This window comes from Strix uralensis, chromosome 3 (genome assembly GCF_047716275.1).
Source record: "Strix uralensis isolate ZFMK-TIS-50842 chromosome 3, bStrUra1, whole genome shotgun sequence".
NCBI classification, from domain to species: domain Eukaryota; kingdom Metazoa; phylum Chordata; class Aves; order Strigiformes; family Strigidae; genus Strix; species Strix uralensis.
In genome coordinates, this window is record NC_133974.1 from 77,450,565 (window position 1) to 77,478,341 (window position 27,777).

The 27,777-nt window shown below is 37.9% G+C and overlaps 1 protein-coding gene across 2 annotated transcripts in view; it reads right to left on the reverse strand.

Moving 5' to 3' along the window:
- Nucleotides 1–27,777, reverse strand: part of PRKN (parkin RBR E3 ubiquitin protein ligase) — an 809,695-nt gene that overhangs the window by 517,899 nt on the left and 264,019 nt on the right. For both annotated transcript variants that reach the window (XM_074862988.1, XM_074862987.1), the window contains exon 4: nt 24,413–24,653. In XM_074862988.1, coding sequence (XP_074719089.1) covers nt 24,413–24,653 — 241 coding nt within the window. The remainder of the gene's footprint in view (nt 1–24,412; nt 24,654–27,777) is intronic.

A 27,777-nucleotide genomic window follows, 5' to 3' on the forward strand; every position in this document is an offset into this window, starting at 1 on the left:
GCCATGACTGGACAGCTCGACATGCAGAAATCTTGAACGCTCAGGTGCCAGGGCGTAGCACAGCAAGGGAAGGACAGGGGAGCCAGGAGCCAACAGTGAGGTATGGCAAACCGTAGCCAGGGTCTGGCCAACAGGGGTTCAGACCCACCACACCTGAACAAGGTGAGCAGGGCAGTACGTGTAGCAATGGTCACCCACAGAGCAGTGGTCACCAGCAAGTCCATAAGGATAAGGCTGGTCCAAGGTCAGGCCAGGAAATCAAGTCAGAAAGTCAAGGTCAGGATCAAGAAAATATACATCCAGATGCCGCACACCTAAATACATAGCCCAGGAATGGAACAAAGGTAAGGACCTGAGCTTAAATGCAGCTCCCAGGACAGTCGGCCCACCAGTGATGGGTTAAGTGGACACCTCTGACAAGGCTTTCAGCAGCTCTTTCTCACACACCTCTTTCCACATAAATCTGATCCAAGGTTAGACAACTGCCCCATTTCACAGCTGGCCTTTGACACAGTTAAACACTCAAGAAGGGACGGAGGTTGAAGAAGAAGTTGTAGAGCCTGTTGGTCTATTCACACCAAGCATGTGATATCCCAGAAAATACCTATATCATGTCCAACAAGAAACAAAATACTGACAGATCATGGAAATGGTAAAATATCATGAAATCACCAGCTTCTTAATTGAGAAAGCACCACAGAACTTAAGAAAAGAATTAAAAAACCCTATGTTTAAATTTGTAGATTGGATGCCTGTATTTACAAATTCAAGATGAGATTGTATCAACTTATTTATAGGTTCAAATATATGACATTTCACAAAGGTACATCTGCATAGGAGATCATGCACAATTTAGGCAACCACCTTTTTGACAATACAGAATGTAAAATTCAAATTTTGCTTTCTTGGTTAGTTTGAGATTTTATTCCTAGTGTTAGTGTGCAATCACAGTATCTAATTAGATATGTTTCTTTTGACTGCAAGTTCAAATAACAGCATACTCTCAGTCAAAATAATGGTTATTCCTACCAAGCTTCTCTGTATTAGCTCTCTACTTACCTCCAGCATACAAAACCACAGTTCTACTCAACTAATGTCCAGATATAGTTAAGCTAACATATCAAAAGTAATTATCAGTAACTATGAAAGGCTGGTAACAAGCAGCAACAACAGTATTGTTGTTAGCTTTGTTACAGAGTCTGTTACCCTATTACAAAACATGCTGGAAAAGTTTGTTTTTCAGAGCACCCAAGGAATAAATAATGTGGTAGCAAAGTTTATGGAAGATAAGTTATTCAAGGTACTAAAACAACAGCAAAAAAATTTATACTGAATAAAAAGGAAAATTCCCTTAAGGCCAAATAACTGGTTAAAACACAGGAAACAAAGGTCAGGAATAAATTATCAGTTTTCTCAGTGCAGTCCCAAAAGGAAATTGTGGTGGGTCTTGAGTATTCACTATCAGAAGAGAAATGAACAGTGAAACTACAAAGTTTCCTGGTGATATGATTTTATGCAGGGTAGTAAAGATGAAGGCCAAGTGGAAGAAACACTGAAGAATGCAGGATGCTGAGTGACTAATACTAAAATGAAAAATGAAATTCATTGTAGATAAATGTAAGGTAATGTACATGGGAAAAATAATTTTACTCAAACAGTGATGGTCTTGACTAGTTATTGCCACACAGAAACAATATCTTGGGGTTGTAATAGATAGTTCTATGAAAATGTCAGCTCAATACTCAGTAGCAATCAAAAAAGTAAATTGAATGTTAGGAATTATTAAGAAAGGAATAGAGAGAGAAAAAAAAAAACAGCCAACAGAAAACAGTGCTGTAGAAATGCTGTAAAAATCCATGGTGTGCTCCATTTTCAACAGCATGTGCAATTCTACCCTTTCCATCTCAGAGCAGTATATGGCAGAACTGAAAACATACAAAAAAGGAGGAATGGATAGTCAATAGCATCCATTCCACAGTCACTTAAATAGACTATGACTTTTTGGCCCAAAAAATCAACAGTTAATTGCGAATATTATAGAGGTCTACAAAATCCTAAGAGGCATAGGGAAAATGACCAAGAGTGGGACAGCATCCTGCCAAATATCATTGCCAGACTGTTTTATACAAGCTACTGGTAGAAGCTATGGACTGCCAATAGGATACTGTGCTAAATGAATCTATGATCTGAGCTGGTGTAGCCCCTGTCATATTTCATGTGAGAAAGAGATGGAAGTAATCTGCTACTACATTTCACTGTGCTGCTGTGTCCCTTCAGAAAGACTGTAGCTTGGATCTGTAGTTACAGATCCAGTGGTCCAACATATTTTGACCTCCAGCCTGCAATGGGAAAGACACAGGACAGTCCTGCTTCCGTGCAGCCCAGACCACGGCCCCTGCTGGGGGCGTTCTGTGCTCCTGCCCATGAAAAAATCCTGACTCACTAGTCTTTACCGAATTTTCCTTTTAAAGTATAGATATTTATGTGCTTGGTTTTACCCACAAGAACCCACAAGCACTGAAGGTATTTAGCTCTGTTGTAGCAGATACTTATCAGGCCTTTGTGCGAGTCTTATGAGTTTAAATTACTAGATTATAAATCTTTATGTATATTCTTTGAATTCCCTTGCCTGTGTTTGAATTTCAAGCTGTCATCTTAAGGTTTAAAAACTGTGTTCTGCACTGTACCTTAATTTTCCAAAGACCATTTCTCCCATAGTAATATTCTTTGAAGTATTAAGTGTCTTCATGTTGATTATGAAATGATCATAACTTGTACACCAATGTTGTTTAAAAAATGCTCTTCATTTTCTGTTCTTTTGCTAATGCTTTAATTCTTTTTATTAGTTCTGATTCCTTGCACATTCAATAGAGTAAGACCTTTCCAGGTATTTTTAATTTTTTGATTGTTTTACTTTTCTCAATATTTCTTTTATAAAGAAATATTATTATATTGAATACTTTTTTGATATTCAGAGACATTTTCAAAGAGATTCCACCTGATGTAAAGAAGCATATACCAAATCACCTGGTAGCAATGGCCCAATTTTGATGGTTGAACATACAGAACATCAATAATTTTGCAACAGCTTGGTATTCCACATGCACCTTCTTAGGTTCAAAAGCATTACTGAAAAACGCAATAAGCTTCAGCAATAGTTAGAAAAGATGGGAATTAAAACTTTGTTAAAGTTTTATACATTTATACAAATTGATAATTCCACTGCCCTATGTCTACTCTCAGAGGAAATGAGACAACTTTGGAATAGCTGCTACCTTGGGGAAGACTTGAGAAATCCGTGTCTTGTCAAGAGTTGCACAACATACCCCACACAGGTAGGAAAAAGTTAATGGTGCTCTACCTAGGAGTCAGCTGGTGCAGACTATTGACAGATCAGATCCATGACAGTTAAACACTAATATTCACTAGCTATACTAAATTTTTCATTGTTGTAGATTCCTTTTCAGTTTTGCAATAAATTAATTCAACTGATCATTCAGTTTTGACTCATTTACTGCATTTCTTCAATTGAAAACAATGACAGTAGGGAAATGCGATCAGCAGGAGAAAGGGAAAAGGAAGACACAGAACTGAACCCTAGTGGGGAAACAACATTGCATAGGTAAAACATGGCAATGAAAAGCTTTTAAAAATAATTATACTGAATGCATAACTGAACAAAATTAAATACTGAAGTCATACATGTGAAGGGATACTGCCAGGAAAAACAGAGCACAGAAAATGTCATAGATGGATATGGATCTGTGAACCATTTTGGGACAGTTGCAGTAGCAGGAGTACAATAAACGTAAGAAGTTGCTACTCAAAACAGCTCCTCTCATAACAAAGAAAAAGAATCAGGCAGCAGCACTGTGATTTGTTGATTTTGAACAAGACGACAGAGCAATGGGCATACTATCAAAGAGATATTTTGCATAAGCAGAGAAGCTGAGTGTTGGAGATGAGAGCCAAAGACTTGATCAAAGAGGTATAAAAATAGTAGAGGAAATTAACAATTAAGAACTCACTTATGTTTTAAGTCTGAAAAAAAGGCACACAGTAAAGGAAGAATTATGAGGGAAACCAATATTCTCCCTGACAGGATATATAAAGCTAAATTGCTGTACTATATCAGAGATGAGCTATGAAAGATAAGGGCTGGACCAGAAGAATGTAGAACAGAGAACAGACAGAACTATTGTCAATTTTCAACAAGGATGCCAGAACGTATTGATTAAAAAGTGTAAGAAAGTGTTTGTCATTTCATAAGGGCTGTGGTATACTAGGTGACAATAGTGTGAGGGTTCGACCAGAGAGATCATGATAAATAATATGTTACAAATTTACCTGCCTTTGATGAGCTAAAAATTATATCAAAGAGCTTGAGCTCTTTGAGCAAGAAATGCTTTCATCTTAATCACCCATCTCATTCATAAGCATATATATATTTAGTAAGAATGACAGTACACTTTATTTGTAGCAAAATGATGAAAAGCTAAGAAGTATGTCACTCCATACAGGGACTATATGGATAGCTGCACTGCCAAGGAGCTCCAAGTTTGAATGCAATCATCTTACTTTCACAAAATAGAAATTAAATTTTTACCACAAGGGAAATAAGGTAAAGTGAGATTATACATAACATCAAGTCATAGAACATTTCAGCATAATTAAAGAACTTTATGTAGGAGTGGCCCTACTGGAAGTTCGTGTTAGCAATAAAATACTTCAACATAAACACTGTAATAATTGAAATTAACTTCAACATAAGTTACTTCTCACCAACACCCTTCCACTTTAAAAAATCAACATCTGTAAAGCACTTTTGCTTGCTGTAAAAACTGTAGTGACAGAGACTAGAGAGATGTCTGAGATTTGAAAATCTCAAAAATAATCCAAATTCCCAACTTCTACATTTAGCAAGAATCTGCATTTGCCAAACTATATTATTTGTAAAGAATATAAGTTTTTCATGGATAAAAAAGTATATGAAGTATATGTGGAATTTACAAATGCCAAGACTTGCACACTCACAATTGCAAGCAAAATTTCTTGGTTGTATTCAGGGAGTGATAATGTCTTATAAACAGATAAAATGGACATTTCTGTAAATGGAAATAAGTGAAATTTATGTTTCAATTTATATTTATATTTATATTACAAGCTAGAATTTAGATGAACTTCTGGTTTTAAATGAACTTTCTGGTTTTGTGTTTAAAATTTAACACAAAGCTTAAAAAATATTAAATAAACATATTTCAAGTGACTTTTATCAACTATTGGAAAAGGAAAATCACTGTATAAATTATACTTTATAAATCCCATTATTCAAAACTTGAAAACAAAGCTATAAAAGGAACTGGAATGCAACTTGAATTAAAAAAAAAAATTAGTTCCACCAACATTGTTTCTGTTCTTTAAGATTGTCTTACAGTTACGTTCACATATGCATATGCTTTTAAAAGACATTCAGGTTCAAATACTATGCAGATTTTTAAAGACTTTAATTTCAAAAAATGATCCTATAACCTATATTTATAAATCAGTAAAAATATCATAATGTAGAGCAGCAGAACCTAATACAGACCTCAGAAAATACTCTAATCAGCACTTAGAAAAAGAAACCCACAGTCACTGACAGGCCACAATCCAGGAGAGAACAACTAATATTTGGAAACCACACTATAGTAGGTGCTTTAAGCTTTTAATAAAATGGGACTGATGGTATAAACTAGTCAGTTAACTGCTAACCAAAAAAAAAGGGCACAAATATATTTTGAAAAGTATTTGAGATACACCTTTTCTAAATATTAATGACAGATACAGCTTACAATGTGATGATCCTAAGTAACATTCTAGAAGCTATGAATGGGATTGAAAGATGGATGTTTAAAATTTGGGGGAAGAGACCGGCAGGAATTGAGCTTATAACCAAACAGCTAATCCATTCCTCTAGCACAATGTCCATTTTTTTCAGTCCTAATATTGAGGGAGAAACTGAATGATTGGTTTGTCAAGGCTTTAATGTTTTGTTGACCAAAAGAGAGCCCCTAGCCTGAATGATTGAACATAGAAGAAACAGCATTATTTCATTATAAAATAAAAGAAACTGAGAGAGTTTAACAAAACTTGTCTCTTTGCATATCATCCCTGTTTGGAAGCCATACTAATCCTCTCTGCATCCTTCCAGCTTTAGTGTATGTGCTGCAGGTTCAGTATGGTTCCAGGTACTGGTTTCAAGGATCTCCACCAGTGGTACAGGAACATACACAGAAGTGACATTATCAGATACATAGATGCACCCAACACTAACCATCTTCAGAAGTTCTGGACATAACTGACAAATCCACACTACCAAAATGTTATAATAATATTTCTGTTTGCAACTGGTGCTCTACTTAAGGCAAAAGAGCTCTCCAAGTCAAAGCTATTCTTTTTACTTATACTCTATATAACCACTGTGTATTTAAATAACGAAAAATATGACAAGTAACTGCTTATCTTAAGCACTACTACAGCTAACCCTGCATGCTCCTTCCTCTTCCTTAACAAGCACGACATCATTATTCTAGCAGAAAAAAAAAATGACTAGTGAAAACAGGACTGTCCATTAATGTTCTAAATAACTTGCCAGTGCTTTTATTCTAACAAATATTTCAGCATGTTACAAAATATTGCACAATAACAGTGTACCACAGAAGCTGCCTTTTCGATTGATCTGTGGTATTCCTTTTCATTCTCAATGCCCTGCCTGTCAGGCTCTTCACTCAGAAGCTCCCACAGAACTAGAATTTTAAAGATTATGTCCTTCTCTTAGAAGTAATAGGGAGCAGGAAAAAGGTTCAGGAAAGATGTATCTATAACTCAATTGATACATTTTTCACTACAGAGAGAAAATACCAGTACCAGTACTTCAAAATTGAACTATTTAGTTTCCAAAGCTTGCTATTTAATTTCATTGGTAATTTAATATTTCATTAAAAGTAGCATTTTGAGGAAGATCCTTAGATGCTTCTAAAGAAGTCACAAGATTTGTATCAGTTGACAATTTCCCTCTCAAAGACTTGTCCATAAAAATGGAAATCATTGTGTAAAAATGGCACTTTACCATGCTGTATTGCCACAACATAATGGTATGGTCATTGCATCACTTGCATATAATGCAGTACTAGGACTATGTTGTGAAGAATAGGAATGGATTTTACGAAAAAAGTCAACTTAGAATTTCACATACTGTGTTTAAACGTGCATCCAAACTGGAATGTTGTATATGTAGTAACACCCTCTGGCTTTTCGAAGACAGTTTTGAAAATATAAACCTAAGTCAAGAGGTTTCTTTATCTCTTTAAACCATTCAGCAAAAGGGTGTGGGAAAAAGGATGCATGTCTTCCAGGCTATTAAAACCAGCCGTAGATATTTAAACAATGGGCAGTAAACAGCAGCTATTTAAAGTAAGATGTGCTAGAGTGATCAATTTTCACACGTGCAAAGAGCTAACTTTCTCCTGTGGAGGAAGGAAGACACAAAACAAAGTATTTCAGGAAAGACAGACAAAGAAAGAGACAGAGTGCACTTGTAATTGAGCCCTAAGACCTTGAACTTCAAAGCTCCTCTAGACTTGCGTTAAATAACAGAATTCTCCATCCACAGGTTAGCTGAGAGGCAGCAAGATTCATTGCATTAAAGTTAACCGCACAGAAAATGGAATCACAGTAATCCTCACTAACGTTTACACGTACAGCCTGCTGAGCATCTACATCTGTTATTTGATAAGAAGCATGGGAATAATATTCTCAGTCTTTGAAACAGTGATATAGACTAGCCCTACCCTTGCAACTCTTACAGTTGCCTCAACAGATCTGAAAATTCTCCACAGTGCGGTCATGGTACCTACCATCTAGCGAGCTCCCTTGCTTTGCCAGGATACATGATTCTACCTGAGAGCTTTCAGCTTCAGCTCATAACCATTCCACACTGCACTTTGAGGAGATCCTTTGGAGGGTCTCCAGCCAGAAAACCTGTTGGCTTGATTATCTTCATAAAAAACAGGAAAACATATTTTATCATCCAGAAGGAATACAATGGCTTCTCTATCAGAAGGAATTAAACTAATGTTTAAAAACTTAAAATAACTCCAAGATGAAGTTTCTAAGACTATAATTAGATATCTGTCACTACAACTCCTTGATTACCCCTTTTTCCCTTACTGTAAACCTATGATCAAGTGAGAATGCAATAATATGTAGGCCCTGTGGGACTTCTCAGTAAGAGATATTATCAATATACCATATGTTTCATTTATCGGTATGTTCTCTGATTCATCAATTATTAGATATTTTGGATACTATATATACAGTATCTTTAAATGTGATATTAGTATTAAATGTTCATTGCATTTTAGAGACCTAAAGTGCATAGCAATTCTCTTCTCAAGAAGATTAATTTAAACTGAGTCCTACTATCATTCTTCAACCTGTCAGTTTAGGAAACCGCTCTCTGGCCCATGGTATTATTCCTACCGCATGAACTCCACTCCTTGCCACATGATGTACAGAAAACAGCTTTAGCAACTGGTCCTTACTTTACTCCCAATTAGTGTGAACTGAACCAGAGGCTGCCATCTTAACTCTCAGTTGTTCCTGTAGTGCCACACCAATCAAAACAATTGATTTTGGAGAATGGTTTTGTAGAAGTTAAACAGAAATGCTTAAAGACTATTTTGTACATTCAACTTGAGAGGTACTTCGTATCTCTTAATCTCTATTAAAGCCTGTTCCCTTTCTCCCATCTCATATGAACTTAAGAATTTTTTTTTTTTTTTCTTTCTGTACAATCCTTTTGACAGTTACACAAACATATGTGCTGGTGGGGGTGTGTCTCCTTTCTAGTGTTGCATTTCCAAGTCATAGTATAAGTTAGAAGACATTCCTGCAGTCTCCAAATAGACAAGACTTCATCTAGAAGCCTCCCCACTTCCTTCATCAGTAACCACTTGATTTCTAGCCAATTCTCATGTGTTATTCAATGAAGGATGACAGTACTCTAGGAAGAAATCAAGATATTATATCTACATCTCCAGCACTGAACTCAGATTCCTGATCTACTAAGTATCTGTGCAGGAGGTAATCAACCCTGTAGTTCTGCCATATTTATAGTATATTTATAAGCCATTCAGCCAGAGAAAGAGATTTCAGTACCTGGACTCCAGGGGACTACAGGAGAATAGGGATAGTAAATTGAAAAATGGAAGAGATCAAGGAGAAATAGCAGAATGAAAACTATTGTTACACATGGCAATATTTAATGAAGATGTTTTATTTATCTACATATTGCTGGTCAGACACAGATCTTTGTGCCTGAATGGCAGAAATAAAATGGAATTGTTCACATCTATATTGCTAAATTCAGTGTATCTAAAAAATCTCTTTTCAGATTAGGAGACAGAATTTGGAGAACAGGTAACACTTCTGTTTGAAGCAGAATTTTTTGCAGCTCTGCAAAAATGCATTTTTGCATTTACATCTATTTGTAAATATTTCACAATGGTTAAAGTTATAAAGATATTAGCTCAGCTCAGCTATGGTCATCATTATGTTCCTAACAAGTTAAATCCACTGTGGACAATATTATGGTTTAGAAACCCCATAATATAGTTATTCACCACAGATTAGGTAACAAGAGGTATGGAAGCACAATATCAATAATCATTAATCTGTATCAAATCTTGAATTTAGATCTTGACCTTCTACAGCTGAAGACAGTGGAGATTTTGATATTTGTTTATTTCATTATTATTAACATAAGCACAACATTCTTTTCAAGAGAACTAAAATCTGCTTGGTGAAAGTCCCTGATAATCAGGGTCTTCATCTGGCCATATCTACAGTTCAGACTTTATTTAAAACACTATTGATGTTTGATTCAGCTACTTCAAAAATAATATGTGAAGACTGAGAAGAGTTGCAGTAGATAAAAACTCAGTTGCCAAGTGGTATATTTTAAACTAGAAACCAACCTATTTTCCAGCTAGAGTTTTCTTCCAGTAATATATAGTGAGTATTTATTCTGTGATAAAGCTAAAGAGAAAATTGTGGTGAACAAAAGGAGGGATCAGGACTCCAGGTACTTTGGTTGCTCAAGTGAACTTCTGATCTTTGTTACAACTTTGGTTAAAACATCTTCATAGCAAATATGCAACAATATAATGTAAGCCATCACTGCAAACCAGGATACCAGGCTTTATCATAAAATCCTTTAAATGTTGTGCCAGTGTTGCATGAAACTGAACATTACTGAGTACAGTACATGGTGCACACGCTCAACCTGAAACATGATATCCTGCTGTTCCCCCACCCCTGTGTCTCAGGTCCCTGTCCTCATATCCATGCATTTATTTCTTTTTCTCTATCCCTGTCTTTCGATAGGTAAATGTCAAGACCCACAGAACTGACTGTTGCACCAGTAAGGGCATCATGGAAGCTTGGAAAGAGAGTGTTGGTCCTCAGCAAACGAATTGGCTTTCAGGGTCCCCTGGGACACTTTGCTCCAGGATGCAACTGTCACCTTTGATTTTTTAATCTTTATTTTGTTAAAATATGTGAACATACATATATATAAAAATGTATATAAATATATATATACCAGATGGGCTTGCATTTTAAGTGAAAATTTAGTTACAGATATTCTACTTCAGAAATGCAGAAATCGTTGCAGGTAGATAGACTGTCAAAACTATATCTGAAGCATTCATCTGCAAATACCAGCTGTGGCAGCAGTTGGATATAAGTGCTAAATGAGAATCTGACACATTCTCAAGGTCAAACACCTAAGACTGAATACCCACACAGATGCCAACAGTACAGATAAGCTTGTAAAATACAGTTTCAGGTGTATCAGTGAATACAAAGATTTATGGTTTTTTGACCTCGCATTCAAAAATGCTAGGTTTGAAATACAAGGTTAACCATTAAATAGCGACTGCCAGACCCTGGATACCTCACTAAGGAAACTGTGATTCTGACAGTAGTTGTACAAAAAATGGTGCAACAGCTCATATAATCCAGCTCAGAAATATTCCAGACAGTTGCACTTGCAGACCACTGTATCATTCTGTCTCATAAGTGGAAGGCTGATCAAGGAAGACATTTTATTCATTTATTTTCCTTTCAGTTTGATAATTTGATTACAAATGCTGTAATCCTACCTAAATTCAGCTTTCTGCCCAGTGCCAACAGATTCCATAGAAAATCAATATTCCAGAAGCTTGTAGCAAATATTTAATAATTACAAAGGACAATGGTTGTTTGCACAACATGGATCTTCATTCTGTTCCAACTAGATAAAATCTTAGTTGCTGGGCAAACTGTAGGCAGTGTTGTCTCATGAAGAATGTGTAAGGATGAGCAAGGTTTAAGCAAAAGGTTCAATGTACCTCGGAGCAGGGGAAAAAACCCTACACCAAAGGATTTTTGGAAATCCACATAAAGCTGATATAGAATGTCAGTTCCTATGGTTAGATAGCCTCTAAAAGAAAGAAAGAAACAAGCAAAAAGACAAAAAAACCAGAGGCACAAAAGATGAATAAAACAACTGAAATCCTTCCTGGCAGTCTCTGAAGAGAAGCCTGAATGGACACGAAGGCCATTACCTTGGCATCTCTAACAATAGTCACCCAGGTAGCAATGGAAATGTGAAACCTTTACTGAAACAAAGCTGATGGCAAAATTCTAAAGACTTTTGGCACAGAAATGCATGCACTGACTTTAATTCTGCTTTTCTGTGAATATGAATTACATCTGTTCAATTGACTGTCCATTTTCCTACCACAATCATTCTTTTCTTAAAAAAAAACCCACCAGAGAATCTGCCTTCCCTTGCAAAATACAATGATCTTTTTCTCTGACAGAAGTTCAAATTTAGTCCCATTGAAGCTATTTGTCTTTATAAAGAAAGAGCAGGATGTGTTTTGTATGGCTATTTTTTATCTTCTAGTATCAACCGCATTTCTTAAACTATCTGTTCCATGTAATTACTTTCTGTAGATCAAGTCTTTCTAATAAGCCTGTTCTCCAAATGTCCTTGCAGTGTGCACAGAACTCCCAATGACATTAATGAATCTCGAGCATGTGATTTGAAAGAAGACTATGTCTCATGTCATTTTGAGTGGTAAGAATTCATAACAGATACCAAGTTGGGCAAGTACTAAGCTACACAGTAGCAGCAACTACTGTTCACAGAATCACAGAATCATTTAGGTTGGAAAAGACCTTGAAGATCATCTGGTCCAACCACTACCCTAACACTGACAGTTCCCAACTACACCATATCCCTAAGCGCTAAGTCAATTTTACTCTTAAACACCTCCAGGGATGGGGACTCCACCACCTCCCTGGGCAGCCCATTCCAACGCCTAACAACCCGTTCTGTAAAGAAATGCTTCCTAATATCCAGTCTAAACCTTCCCTGGTGCAACTTGAGGCCATTACCTCTTGTCCTATCGCTTGTTACTTGGTTCAAGAGACTCATCCCCAGCTCTCTGCAACCTCCTTTCAGGTAGTTGTAGAGGGCGATGAGGTCTCCTCTCAGCCTCCTCTTCTCCAGACTAAACAACCCCAGTTCCCTCAGCCGCTCCTCGTACGACATGTGCTCCAGACCCTTCACCAGCTTCGTTGCCCTTCTCTGGACACGCTCGAGTAATTCAATGTCCTTTTTGTAGTGAGGGGCCCAAAACTGAACACAGTAATGGAGGTGCGGCCTCACCAGTGCCGAGTAAAGGGGCAAGATCACTTCCCTGTCCCTGCTGGCCACGCTATTGCTAATACAAGCCGGGATACCATTGGTCTTCTTGGCCACCTGGGCACACTGCTGGCTCATGTTCAGCTGGCTTTCAGTCAACACCCCCAGGTCCCTCTCTGACTGGCAGCTCTCCAGCCACTCCTGCCCAAGCCTGTAGCGCTGCTGGGGGTTGTTGTAGCCAAAATGCAGCCCCCGGCATTTGGCCTTATTGAAACTCCTACAGTTGGCCTTAGCCCATCTCTCCAGCCTGTCCAGATCTCTCTGCAGAGCCTCCCTACCCTCGAGCAGATCAACACTCCCACCCAACTCGGTGTCATCTGCAAACTTACTGAGGGTGCACTCAATCCCCTCGTCTAGATCATCAATAAAGATATTAAAGAGGAGTGGCCCCAAAACCGAGCCCTGGGGGACACCACTTGTGACCAGCCGCCAATTGGATTTAACTCCATTCACCACAACTCTTTGGGCCCGGCCATCCAGCCAGTTTTTTACCCAGCAAAGCGTGTGCCCACCCAAGTCTCGAGCAGCCAGTTTTGCCAGGAGAATGCTGTGGGAAACGGTGTCAAAGGCCTTAGTAAAGTCAAGGTAGACAACATCCACAGCCTTTCCCTCATCCAATAAGCAGGTTGCCCTGTCGCAGAAGGAGATCAGGTTTGTCAAGCAGGACCTGCCTTTCATAACCCCATGCTGACTGGGCCTGATCACCTGGTTGTCCTGCATGTGTTGTGTGATGGTACTCAGGATGAGTTTGTCCATCAGCTTCCCGGGCACCGAAGTCAAGCTGACAGGCCTATAATTTCCTGGGTCATCCTTCTCTTTTTAATGAACTTTAAACAAAGCATTCTTCTTATTTGTGCCTCATAATCGGACACTTCCTGCTGGAAAAGAATTACCCTACGTCTTTATTGCTGTGTTTTTATATATATGAGGTGTTACTTTCCTATATTTCCTAGTGGCATCAGTAACTAATTCATGTCAACAATTATTTTGGAAAATATAGCATGTATTTTTTTGTTTTATCAACACAGAACATTTTCCACCTACAAATGCCACCTCCAGCTGGTGGCACAAAGATGCAAGTGGTGCGTTTGCAGAAGAAAGTCCATCCATGCTGTCACCCATGAACATCAAAATACATTGCAAGGACACAAAGCTATTCCCACCCCACTCCTTGACACAGGGGAGTTAGCAAATGTTACTGGCTTCAATTAACATGTAAGAGCCTTTAAAAACAATAAAGTAATTAGACACGTTCATGAGAGATAATTATGTCATGTAAAGATGAGCGTTCCCAGAAGTGCTTTTGGCTCTATTAGAAAAGAACATTTCTCCTCTCAAATGAATTTCACAGACATGCAAGGTGTGGGAAAATGGCACCATTCTCATCAGTGTTAAAAGCGTATGATATGAATGAGGTCTCCAGCATGGCACTGACTGCAATAAATTATCAAGTGTGTGTTCTGTTTTCTGAAATGGGCTCAATTTATCATTTTATTGAAAAGGTTCCATTATGCTAATGTCTTATAAAATCACTTTTTGGTGTTACTGGAAGGTGAAGAAGGGATATCAATTTTTATAGATAGAAGTTGGAAGTATGCAGCAGTGAGTTGTCAAGGGTTAATAACCCTAACAAAAGATAAAATATACATAAAATCAAACTTCCAAGGACTTTTTAATGACAAATTTTCTTAACCCTACTGGAAGCAGAATAACCAGAATATTTTTCTTAAGCTTAACTATTTCAAAAGAAATTTTGACAGAATTGTCAATAGTTAATTGCTGGGCTAAAAAATCTCCCTCTGTTCTCCAATTAACCCTTGAATTGATGCTGGAGACTGTTTAGGAAGCACTATTTCAATGAAGGTCAGATTAGAGAATGCCATTATCGTTCTTGTCAACGTACCCAGATAGCAGACATGAAGGATAATCAGACAGAGGTGATTACATGCAAAAAGGAATATTCCTTCTCTAAATATAACATTATATAATAAGAATATTTTTTCTTTCTTTTGAAGTATTGGAGAGAAAACAGGTTAGTATTAAAAGAGGAAGAGAACTAGATTTAGTTACATAATTGGTTTGATCTTATATAACAGCTCCTTTGTGGCCAAGGCATGACTTGTATCCATAAAACCTTTTATGCTGTGCATCAAAAACCAGAGTATTGTTTCCAAAACATTACCATGTTATGAATAACTTTTAATGGGAAGCATTGCCATATGGACATGCCTTCCCTTACCTCTAAACATACTCATACAGCATAATCCAAGAAGCTACAGCAACTAATCAAGAGGGATAATTTAACTTACACTGATGTGAACAGCTGCATACAGGGAAGTCGTTGAGTCACCATCCCTGGAGATATTTAAAAGATGTGTAGTTGTGGCACTTCGGGTTTAGTGGTGGACTTGGCAGTGTTAGGTTAAAGATCTTCTCCAACCTAAATGATTCTGTGATTCTATGATTGCAGTATATTTTAGCAGTTGAAAACAAGAAAGCGGAGCTAGAGTACTGTGACCATTATCTCAATGGATCATTAATACATACTCTTCCGGGTCTCAGAGCCTCAAACATGCATCACAGTTTGAGAACTTTTTCCATATAACATTTACCAAATAGCTTGAAAACTTCTAAAACTTTGAAGAAATGCTTGTTCAACACATAGGAAATATTTAGCAGGATTGATTTAAAATTAAATGTAATCTCACTGTACTGTATAATAATATTATTGTCATACTCTTCTCTTAGTGTACACCTGGATTTTCAGGCCTCAGGTGCACGTACTTAAAATATGGTGACTTCTGAAAAACGTACTGTAACACTCTGATGACCTAGTCACGCATGATGTGTAAGCATTTTTCATTAAGCGTGTGAGCAATGTGACCACCAAAGGGACAAAGATGTGTGTAGTTGCACACAGAAGGCATCCAAGTGACAAAAGTTGTAGAACTAAACAAAACAAAGCAAAACAAAACAAGCAGAAGGGACTGCAAAAGGGCAGAACATCTTGCAGATATGGAATACCCATTAAGGGTAGCTGGCAAAACCAAAACCAACAGAAGCAGTAAGGAGCACAGAGGAGATTCCCTTTCAGGATGGGGGCAAGTAGTATAAAAATATCAAAAAAGAAAACGAAAGCTGGAGAGGAAGGAAAACAAGCCTGCTTTCACAGAATCACAGAATCGTCTAGGTTGGAAAAGACCATGAAAATCATCTAGTCCAACCATTGACCTAACACTGACAGTTCCCAACTACACCATATCCCTAAGCGCTAAGTCAATTTTACTCTTAAACACCTCCAGGGATGGGGACTCCACCACCCCCCTGGGCAACCCATTCCCATGCCTAACCACCCGTTCTGTAAAGAAATGCTTCCTAATATACAGTCTAAACCTTCCCTGGCGCAACTTGAGGCCATTACCTCTTGTCCTATCACTTGTTACTTGGTTCAAGAGACTCATCCCCAGCTCTCTGCAACCTCCTTTCAGGTAGTTGTAGAGGGCAATGAGGTCTCCTCTCAGCCTCCTCTTCTCCAGACTAAACAACCCCAGTTCCCTCAGCCGCTCCTCGTAAGACCTGTGCTCCAGACCCTTCACCAGCTTCGTTGCCCTTCTCTGGACACGCTCGAGTAATTCAATGTCCTTTTTGTAGTGAGGGGCCCAAAACTGAACACAGTAATCGAGGTGCGGCCTCACCAGTGCCGAGTAAAGGGGCAAGATCACTTCCCTGTCCCTGCTGGCCACGCTATTGCTGATACAAGCCGGGATACCATTGGTCTTCTTGGCCACCTGGGCACACTGCTGGCTCGTGTTCAGCTGGCTGTCAGTCAACACCCCCAGGTCCCTCTCTGACTGGCAGCTCTCCAGCCACTCCTCCCCAAGCCTGTAGCGCTGCTGGGGGTTGTTGTGGCCAAAGTGCAGCCCCCGGCATTTGGCCTTATTGAAACTCCTACAGTTGGCCTTAGCCCATCGCTCCAGCCTGTCCAGATCTCTCTGCAGAGCCTCCCTACCCTCGAGCAGATCAACACTCCCACCCAACTCGGTGTCATCTGCAAACTTACTGAGGGTGCACTCGATCCTCTCGTCTAGATCATCAATAAAGATGTTAAACAGGAGTGGCCCCAAAGTCGAGCCCTGGGGGACACCACTCGTGACCGGCCACCAACCGGATTTAACTCCGTTCACCACAAGTCTCTGGGCCCGGCCATCCAGCCAGTTTTTTACCCAGCAAAGCGTGTGCCCATCCAAGTCTCGAGCAGCCAGTTTTGCCAGGAGAATGCTGTGGGAAATGGTGTCAAAGGCCTTCGTAAAGTCAAGGTAGACAACATCCACAGCCTTTCCCTCATCCAATAAGCAGGTTGCCCTGTCGCTGAAGGAGATCAGGTTTGTCAGGCAGGACCTGCCTTTCATAAACCTATGCTGACTGGGCCTGATCACCTGGTTGTCCATTATATGACTTTTAATGGCACTCAAGATGACCTGCTCCATGACCTTCCCTGTCACCGAGGTCAGACTGACAGGTCTATAGTTTCCTGGATCCTCCTTCCTGCCTTTCTTGTAGATGGGTGTCACATTTGCCACCCTCCAGTCCAATGGGACCTCCCCAGTTAGCCCTGACTTCAGGTAAATCATGGACAGCAGCTTGGCGGGCACATCTGACAACTCCCTCAGCACCCTTGGGTGTAACCCATCCGGTCCCACAGACTTGTGTGCATCCAAGTGGTGTAACAGGTCTCTGACCATTTCCTCTTTAATTGTGCTGACCTCATTCTGCTTCCCCTCCCCATCTCCCAGCTCATGAGGCTGGGTGTCCAGCGAACAGCCAGTTCCGCTGCTAAAGACTGAGGCAAAGTAGGCATTGAGCACCTCAGCCTTTTCCTCATCCTTAGTTACCATGTTTCCCCCTGCATCCAGTAGGGGAGGGAGATTTTCTCTAATCCTCCTCTTGCTGTTAATGAATTAATAGAAATATTTTTTGTTATCGTTAACAGCTGCAGCCAAGTTGAGCTCTAGCTGCGCTTTGGCTCTCCTAATGTTCTCCCTGCATAGCTTCACTACGACTTTATAGTCTTCATGAGAGGCCTGGCGCCTCTTCCAAAGGCAATAGATTCTCCTTCTGTTCTTGAGATCCAGCCAAAGGTCCCTGTTTAGCCAGGCCGGTCTCCTTCCCCGCCTGCTTGTTTTTCAGCACACAGGAACAGCCTGCTCCTGTGCCTTTAAGACTTCTCTCTTGAAGTATGTCCAGCCTTCCTGGACTCCCATTTCCTTCAAGGCAGCCTCCCAAGGGATTTTGTTAACCAGTGTCTTGAACAGGTCGAAGTTTGCCCTCCGGAAGTCTAAGGCGACAGTTTTACTAACCCCTCTCTTTGTTTCTTGAAGGATCAAAAATTCGATCATCTCATGATCACTGCACCCTAGACAGCCTCCAACCTTTACCTCCCCCACAAGCTCTTCCCTGTTCACGAGAAGCAGGTCCAGGAGGGCACCTTCCCTCTCGGTTCACTCACCAGCTGTATGAGGAAGTTATCCTCCATACATTCCAGGAACCTCCTGGATTGTTCCTTCTCCGCTGTGTTGTGATCCCAGCAGATATTTGTTACAGTTTCTCTTGTCAAAGAGCTCTCAGGCCTGATCAACTTGATTTCTGTGACTACAACACATCAGTGCAACTGACATGGCATCAGCTGTGTGATATTGTACACTCACAGCAAATTTGGGCTAAAAGGTCTAACAGTTAAAATCTTATGATTTTGTGTATGTAATGAATGCATAGTGATAATGATTAACAATGTGCAGGAACTAACAGCACAGAGACAGTTGTTAATACAGGAATTTTGTAAAGTTTTGTTTTAAAGTTTAGAACAGAATTGTACATACAGTAAATTTACACAGTGTGTAACAAAGACAAACGCAACTATGCTTCCCAGAATGTATTTGCCAAAATCAGGATTAGTATAATTTTGCTGAGTTAGTACTTCATTCTGCTTTTCTAAAAAAGTAAATTAGTACCTTCCCTTTTCTGGATGTAGATTGATCCTCAAATTGATATTGCATTTCATATTGAAAAGTTTGTAAAAGAAAAAAATTTTAAAAGATCTGAATCAAATGTAGACTAAACCACAATATGCTGCATAATGCATTTTCATTTATATTAAAAGTGGTTTAATCCTAATACAAAAATAAACTGTCAGTGCACAAACACGAAAATACCATAGTAACCTAACTAGTTACTTGAATGTGTCTATTGAAACAGTACATTGGTTGCATATTAAGTAATTTATTACTTTTTCTTGTACAGCAGTGTGAATGTTATTCAAATGAATGCCTGTCAAAAAGAAGTATAAGAACCATGTAACCACCATTAAATGGTGTATTAATATTTTAAGAAATTTAAGAAAGGTCACTGTAAGTACTCTGATCATTTGTTTTTAGAATAAAATTTTGTTAACTCTGGGAAAAAGGACCTAATTACTAAATGCAAATTGCAAAGAATACTGATTTCCCCTCCTCAAACTACTGATTTACAATACCATGAACCTAAAGTACATTTAATTAATTAATTTATGTTATAATTAATCCACAAATGATTTGTACAGATGCCAAGGGAAAAAAGTCTTTGTACTGATTAATTTCCAACGTAAAAATGCAGATAAATGACAGGTGAGAAATTTTAAGAATCCTTTTTCTCTTTTCTAAGGGAATAGTAAATTCTAAGATATTTGTTTTTGTGACACAGCAAAGCAAAATTAGGTCATGGGAAAATAAGTTCATCGTTGTCTTAGTTTTGTTCGGTGCAGTTGCTGAACACTTACAGAGCTTCATGTCTCAGAGTATCAACAGAGATGTTCTTGCAGAGCTGGAGGCCATTTTGAATGGATCAGTGCTCACGTTTTGAAGGCATTCTCAAAAAGGGGATAAGAAAAAGCTGCAGTTGTACTAAGCTTGGTACTGGGTAGGGGTACTCAGCCTAACACCACAGTAAAATGGGGAGGTAGAGATGTACACCATACCATTGCCTGATCTGGAACTAACTTGACATTATAAGTTTTATAAAGCTGTCAATTTTAAAATACTTCACCAACTTAGACTACTCATTTACTTCAAACAAACCTGACACAAAATTCTTATCCTTTTAGGCTTTTTGATTAAAAGAATCATAATAGAATGTAGTATCAATTACAGAGCAGAGGAATTTTAACACACAATCAACAGAATATTATTCAAAAAGTATTTGTACGGTGTCAGCAATATCCCCAGTTAAATTGATTTATTTTTTAAATTCATCAGAGCTTCTCTTGTAAGTAAGCACAGTTCTGACTACCCAAACCCTAAATTTTGGCTTTCCTTTCTAAAAGTTTTTGCTGTGTCTGTCATATATCAGACTCTTATATAGACTGGAAATCAGCTCACCACTTTATGCTTTGAAGCACTTGACAATACTGAGGTTTTGATAATGACAGTTTTACCTGCCCTAACTCATCGCTGTGTTATTTGTAAGGACAGGAGCTTTTAACATGTATTAAGTCGTAAAGCATAAAAAATACCTAGGTAGAAAAGTATTAATCCCTCTTTTTGCTAGAATTTACAGCTTGGCACACCTAAGTCAACATATACCAGTACCTTATTTACTCTTCTGTGAGAAGAGGAACGTGGCAAGATAAGGAGACAAAGACAACTTGCATGCAAGCATTTTTAAAAGGCTAGCTGAAGAACACCAGGATATCCTAGGGAACTGACCAGATAAGTGCTATTTAAAAGTTGTAAAGAAATAGACCTAAGTAATGATGAGCCCATCCAATCGATTCAGACAAAATAATAAATCATCTGATAATGGATTAAACTGGGAAATATATATGTAACAACATTATTGTCAGCTTATGGAAAACAGTTCCTGTCAAACTAACTTGGGTTTGGGTTTTTTGGATTGCAAATTTGCTTGATATGGGTAGCTGATAAATACATTTTGAGAGGGAAGCAATGTGATTCTGTAGTCTGACCTCCTGCCTAGCACAGTCCATACTACTTCAAGGTTGAAGACCAATCTTTGTTGCTGGACATATGTTTCAGAAAAATGTCCTATATTTATTTGCAAATGGCCAAATACTGAGAATTCTTATAAGCCAGCATAACTTGCGTCAGTGGTTGATTTCCTGGCAAGTTAAAGTCTATGTGTGGTATTTCTATTTGCTGGCTTTCAGTTTCCAGACAATGAAAGCTTAAATCCCAGAATAGATTGTAAGATCTAAGACTCCCTCATTATCAAATTTCCACTCCCATGGATGCCACAAGATTATAAGAACATATATAAGGCAATCATGACCTGCACTTTTGTAGGATTCTTGTGACTCTTTTGAACATTCTAATAGTTTTTTCAGCAGCTTTACTGAAGTTTAGACATCAAAATGGTGTGTTACATTTCAGTTTTAGTTATGCAGGTGTCAAAAGGAGAAGAAAAACATACACTACACTCTTGTTTTCTGTTTATAGTTCCAAAGATCATATTAGCTTTCTTGGACCTGGCATCACAATGCATGCTCATATTCAGCTGATAAGCCATATGAACCCTTATGTTTTTCAAATTCAATGTTTCTCAGGTGAAAATCCCTTCACCCTCTACATGTATGTATTGATATGCATCTGTTATGGAACATAGTGTATATGCTTACATCTTGTTTATCAAAACACTTTGTCCCAGATATAGTACAGATTGTAAGTTAGGTGGGGGTGAGGTAGGATGAAAGTCTTGTCCTGAGATTTTTACACACGCAAGGTGTTAGTTAGCAGACAGAAAAAGGCATTTTTTGCCTCTGCAAAGAGAGGAAACAGAAATCTTTGATGCAGAAATTATTTAGATCCATTTTCATATTTTTTTCAGTCTGTTAATGACTTTTAAACTTTTGAATTTCTCATGAACAAACACTCATTGTACATTAAAAACACAATGTAAGTAAGTTGGTTTTCCAGACCAGTCAAGAGTTGCTTTCGTTACTCACCACTAAAGTGGGGGTGAGCTGGGAGGAGGATGTCCTGTTAGGCTCTTCTGCAAGGAGCAAATAATGCCCCTTAGTGGAGACAGGATGCCAGGCTATAAGGGGTTTTGTCTGATCAAGTGAAGCAGTTTACAATACTTAAGTATATTACTTATATAATAGTACAGTATAACAGGAGTTGTCTCTTTCCTGGATTGTCTCATAAAATTCTACAGATTGACCTCCAAGCATTCAAGTCAGTATTTCAAAAATACTGCTATTGACATAAAATGCTGCAAAAGTTTCCAGGAGAAGCTTTTCTGATGCAAAAGTTGCCACAAGCCTTTTTCCTCAGAAGTCAAAGGAGGGCAAATAAAACAAAAGCAGGGCAGGGACATAGGGTCAGCATCCTGTGGTAACAAACACAAATGACTTAGGCTTCAGAAAGAGATGAAGTCTCTTAGTGTTCACTGCTACAATTACAGAATAGATGTGTAGCATGTTAGACTAAACAATAATCAATTAATGAATCCTCTGCCTTTAAATTCTAAGTTCAAATTTGTCCTCTACTCATTGTGATCTCTCACACACAGAAAAAAAGATTATACTTGGTTCAACTGTATAGGTTTCTACCGTAGACTGATCACAACAACCATCCACCTTCTAAGACAATAGCTTGGTAAGTGTAATTCCAAGTGTCAGTGGTGGCATATGGAGCATTCAGCCACTCATTCCCACTACTATTACTCATTGCAGCTGTGCCAAAGAAAATCCTTGCTTCACAGTAAAGTTGATTGGAAAACCGATCTCTGGATTAATCTTTTTTCCCTGTTTTTCTTGCTGGATTATTTTTAACCCAGACTACTCCTTAACTCAGTGAATTTTGTGACTACAAACTAATCTGCCTCAAACCCTAATAACAAAAACATCAAAAATCCCCCATACTGAACAAAAGTGGTGGGGTTGAACAGACACAAGGACAAGTTTTCATAGTGATAGTCAAAACAAGCCAAGAAGATAACAGGCCTTTAAAAAGTGCTTGTTACTAACATCCTTCCTGGCAGAACTGTCAGTCATTAGAGTGGCTCTTCTTTTTTTTTTTTTTCTTATGATAAAAAAAATCTGTTTAACTTAATCACAGATAACTAGTCCACGTATATTCTCAACACATTTTTTTTCTCAGCTGCCATTCTGCCGCAAAAATATTTGCTGCAATAGAAGACACCTATCAGTTTGTACTTGCCTTCACAGAATTTGTAGTCTGTGGAAAAACATACCTCACATGACAAATTTTAAAAGGCCATACATATGTATAAACCATTCTGTAACATCAAGCACAACTATCATGTACAGTAGTGAAAAAAAAAAAAAAAAAGAGTAGCATTAAAAAAGCTCACATCATTGTTTTGCTTTTGCCAGTAAACCCAGCCTGAAACCCTGTCCCTAGTTTACCAGATTTAAGTCGGCATGCACCCCCCTTATCCCATTATTCATTCAGATTGGGAGATGTGGATCATTAAGCTGGGTACTAATTTGTTCCTAAACTGCACTCATTCATCATTAGTTGGCAGTGAGAGGTCGATCAAGTCAGTTGTGGAACATTTCTGTGACCCCACGAATTGTATATTTTCTGCATGAGCTACTTAAGAAATTCTCTAGAAGTTATTTTAACAGTTTTAATAGCCATTTTGTTAAGTATGATGATTTCTGTGGTCAGGTTAGTCACAGAGGTATCTCTGTCATATTCACAAACTATCTTCTCTACTTGGGACCTATATGTTTGGTATTATCTTCTGTATTGTGTATAAAGGGTATTTGTGTACCGTTCTTTCTAAAAAGACATCTCTGATGGACTATTACCACAAATCATGACAGAATCTGGTATTGCACTGAATGATGTCTCTTCACTGGGGACAAACATAGTTGTCAGTAAGGGTTAGCTAGACTGTGTGTGAGCTGGGGGTTGCTCTGAGATTCATGTAATAGCTAAAACATGCTCATATTTTCTTCTGACTTGAGCTTCTCTCTCATGAACAATTTTAAATATTATAGCACAGCCCATATGCAGTAACTTAACTTGTGTCCCAGATGATTTTTCATGATAAAGAGAGGATATTCTCAGTAATAATTTGGTGGATGAAGAACTACTAAAATCCATAGTATGAATCACCATTATGTTTTGTGCCAGCTATGTTTTTATAAATAAGTCTATTGTATACAAATATTTTTCACAAAATGTATGGGTATGAAAACATTACAACAGGCTGGGAATTAAACATATTTTCAATGCATAAACTGCCCAACATTCTAGTTAAGGAAACTTCTGTAACGGAAATTTTACAGACACTATTTTTTGCCTTCTCATAGACTTCTAGGGTTTTTGCCAGCTTATAATAATTTGTAAAAATATTAGCATAATACAAGTTAGAGAGAGAAACAACACAAGAAATCACTCCATTTATCCACAAAGCAACATTATTTTACTAGAAGACACATAAGATGCTTATCAACTATTAATATAGTTGTATTTTTTGTTTAATAACTAAAAGAAACCATATGTTGGGTTTTTTTTTCCCATGGTATAGAACCCTAAGAAAGAGACAAATGTTCAGGTCTGTGTATTGAAATGTACCAAATCAGTGAATTACCTGATTTTTCAGAGGGAAGAGAAATGCTGTTTTTTGTAGTATCCAGAATAACAGCCAACCCTGCAGAGAGTGATGGCAGGATGCTGGTACTGAGATCTATGCGAGTTAGACTTTCAGGTTCTCTTTCCAAGGCTTTTAGAATACCTCCAGCACCGTTATCTTCTGTCTCATCCTTGTTCTGACTGTTCTTCTGTGGACTCTGAACAATATGAACGATACTCTGCTGGGCCAGGTCACAGTTCTGCAACACAAAACCAAAATTCCAATAAATAATTAATTGTGACATAAGGGACAAAATTCCTCTATCTCATCTCCCATTTGTTACTTGTTAAATGGTCTCCAAGCCATTTTGTGTAGAATTTCAGTCTGAGGTAATGGAGTTTAAAGCAAAGTGACAAGTGTAAATTGCTGGAATTAGGACTACTTGCATTGGCAAAAGGGTCACAACACTTACAAATTCTAAACATTTAACAAGGAAATGGTGGACCAGAGCCAACAGTTCTAAATAAGTCTGGTTTATTGGCACAAAGGAAAAAATCCAGAGGGAGCACTACTAAATCAAGTGCTAAGAATATTCAATACTTAATATGCATTTGCACAGATAATGCTGATACATACTCTTCATGTAGCAATTTAGGATGAAATTTGACAATCACAGAGTTCATGACCAAGCTACTCCAACGTATCTTTGTAAAGAGAAACAGGGAAGATGATGCTGCTGATGAAGATTGATACTTATTTCTTGTCCCTAATGTAATTTTCAATCTAAATCTGGCTTTAGATGTAGACTCAGTATGAGTTTCCCATTCTTTCCGAAGATGACATTTAACTGTTGACTTCAGTATTAGAGAAAGTTTGTGGAAGATCTCATGACTGCTATAGTCTTTGTTGGTGAAACAAAAGGATTGCTACCCCTTTTAGCCCAAGAGGTCTCACATATATATAAGTACTTCCCCTCTCTCAGTTCTCATCAGGGGTGATTCTTAGACAGTCTTTCCAGATCTTGTGCCTTAGAAAAAAGCAGGCTGAATAAGGATCTTATGAAAGGTTTATCAATCAGGATAGAATTCACATTTTGTTCAGCATTTTCCTAATACAGAAGAGGAAAATAAAGTATTACCTCAGAACTAGAAATTACAGAGATTTTAGATGACCTATCATTAATGAAGTGCTTTCAAGAAAGACTTCTATTGATCTTTCCACAGCACACCTTGCAATAAAAATTGTTCTTTTTTGGGTGATACTTCCTGGAGATCCACACCTAGTTCTCCAGTGTCATGAATGTACAAACATCAACCTACACACAAAGAAGTTTGAATTTCCCTCAAGAAAATAATTTTCTAACTCTTTGCAACATCATTAGGTTGGCCATGTCTGCCCTGAAGTGTCAAGACAGACTCCTGATTACATTGGGAAGAACAGAAAGAGAATTCAGAAGCATTCATCTCAGTATCTACACAATATTTAACATTTTTAGTTTGTATTTGCAATTATTATGTACACTTTTAATTGCAAAGGATTCCTTTACAGATATTTTAGTGCTGTTTATATCCTTGTTATTATCTCATTCTCTATCTTCTACCACTTTTTCTCCTTTGGTCATTTCTGTTTAGTGGTTTTCTTTCATTCTCTTGCATTATTTCTCAGTACTTCCTCCTTCACCCTTTCTTCCTTATACAGTGCATTTCTAATAGACAAAATCTGTTTGATGGTTGTTATTGGTTTTGGGGTTTTTTTAAATTGAATTTTTAATAACACACTCCCTCTTTAGTGAAGTAGTAATCAGCCAGGGGAGATTTGTCAGAGCAAGGACACTGCAGTCTTAATATTCAAAGCAAGCAGTTCTTAGATTTCAACTTTAAAACATTATGTTGACATTAAAGGTCTCTCTTTTTTTGTACAGCTTGTTGCCCATAACATTTTAACAAGATCCATTTAAATAGCCTAATAATTTCATTCATTAACACAAAATCCAAAACATGGCTGTCACTCTAAAACTTCTCCAACTAAGAATACTGCATAACATTAAAGAAATTAATAACCTAAGCAAAAATAATAATGAAATTAATAACCTAGGCAAATGAGGAGCTCAAAAGTTATTTGCTCAGTTACAGCTAGAATTACAAAGGGAAATATGTATATATGTAAAAGCTCACAACCTTGGAAACCCCTAATCAACTGTCAGTCAGTCCAGCTATGTTTTAATGAGCATCTCTGGCAGTTTTGCTTCCTTAAGCAGCCCCTGTCCTGCCTTTTATTTTTTTCTCACCACCTAATATACGTCTCAGTTTGTTTCTTTTTAAAGGTTGCATCATTTCCCTGGTTCAGTTCACAGTTTGATGCTGGGCTACAGTCACAATGATGGGATGGTGCGCAAGACAGAATAAGAGGGATGGCAAGGGCTGCTTGAATCAAAGGAAATGCCCCCACAAACCCACCACTTTTTCAACCCCACTTGCTTGATCTTGACTGCTGTACACATTTAGATGCATGGTTTAAATTGATTGATCTTTAAAAAGTATATAGGTTCCTTTCCAGTTCCTTTTGCAGGCTGGAGGGTATGTGGTTAGCTTAGAAACAAAGGAAGGGCTAACAAAATAGAGCCTCATCTTATGTACTATTCTCTCCCCAGTAATGTCAAGCACCACATACGTCCAAAAAAGATGTAAAATTTGCACTTTGGACAATTATACATCCATATGACCATAGCAATAGCGTATTCCTGGATTTCACTTAATGAAAGTTTTAATTTTAAAAGGGCAGGTAACTTACCTTTCTTGCATCTCTTTATCAAAAACAAGAACAAACTTTGGAACACTGAACAACACTACTGATGAAGATAACATAGGTCATAAACACAGGAAAGCTTAATTAGCAGATCCCAGGACAACTTTTCAAAGATAGCAGCTAGGAAAAAGCAACATCTTTTGATTTGTACACTGAATATATTTGATATGGAAGTCACTGAGCAGTAATAAACATGGAATACCAAATCATCAGTTTTATAATGTTGTTTCTGACTACATTTGAATTGAATTTGTCTTGTGTTTAAAGGAGGAAAGTAATTCTCAACCTCTGCAAGAAAAGTGAAAAGAGAGTACAGAAAAAAAAAAAAAAGGTTTGTGATGATATCTTAATTGTGAAGAGACCTGGATGAGAATATCACCAAGCAGTTCCCAGAATGAGGATTATAGCAGACTACATTTCATAGACAGTAGATGGGCTAGGTCTGCAGCTTTTTTTCTCTGAGAAAAGAGGTAGAATTCAAACTATTTCTGTAAATTTGTAGGTTTTGCCTTAGGTTACTATTGTAACACAAATCTGAGAAACAATTGTTTATGTCAATGTCACTTTCATTTTCTTCA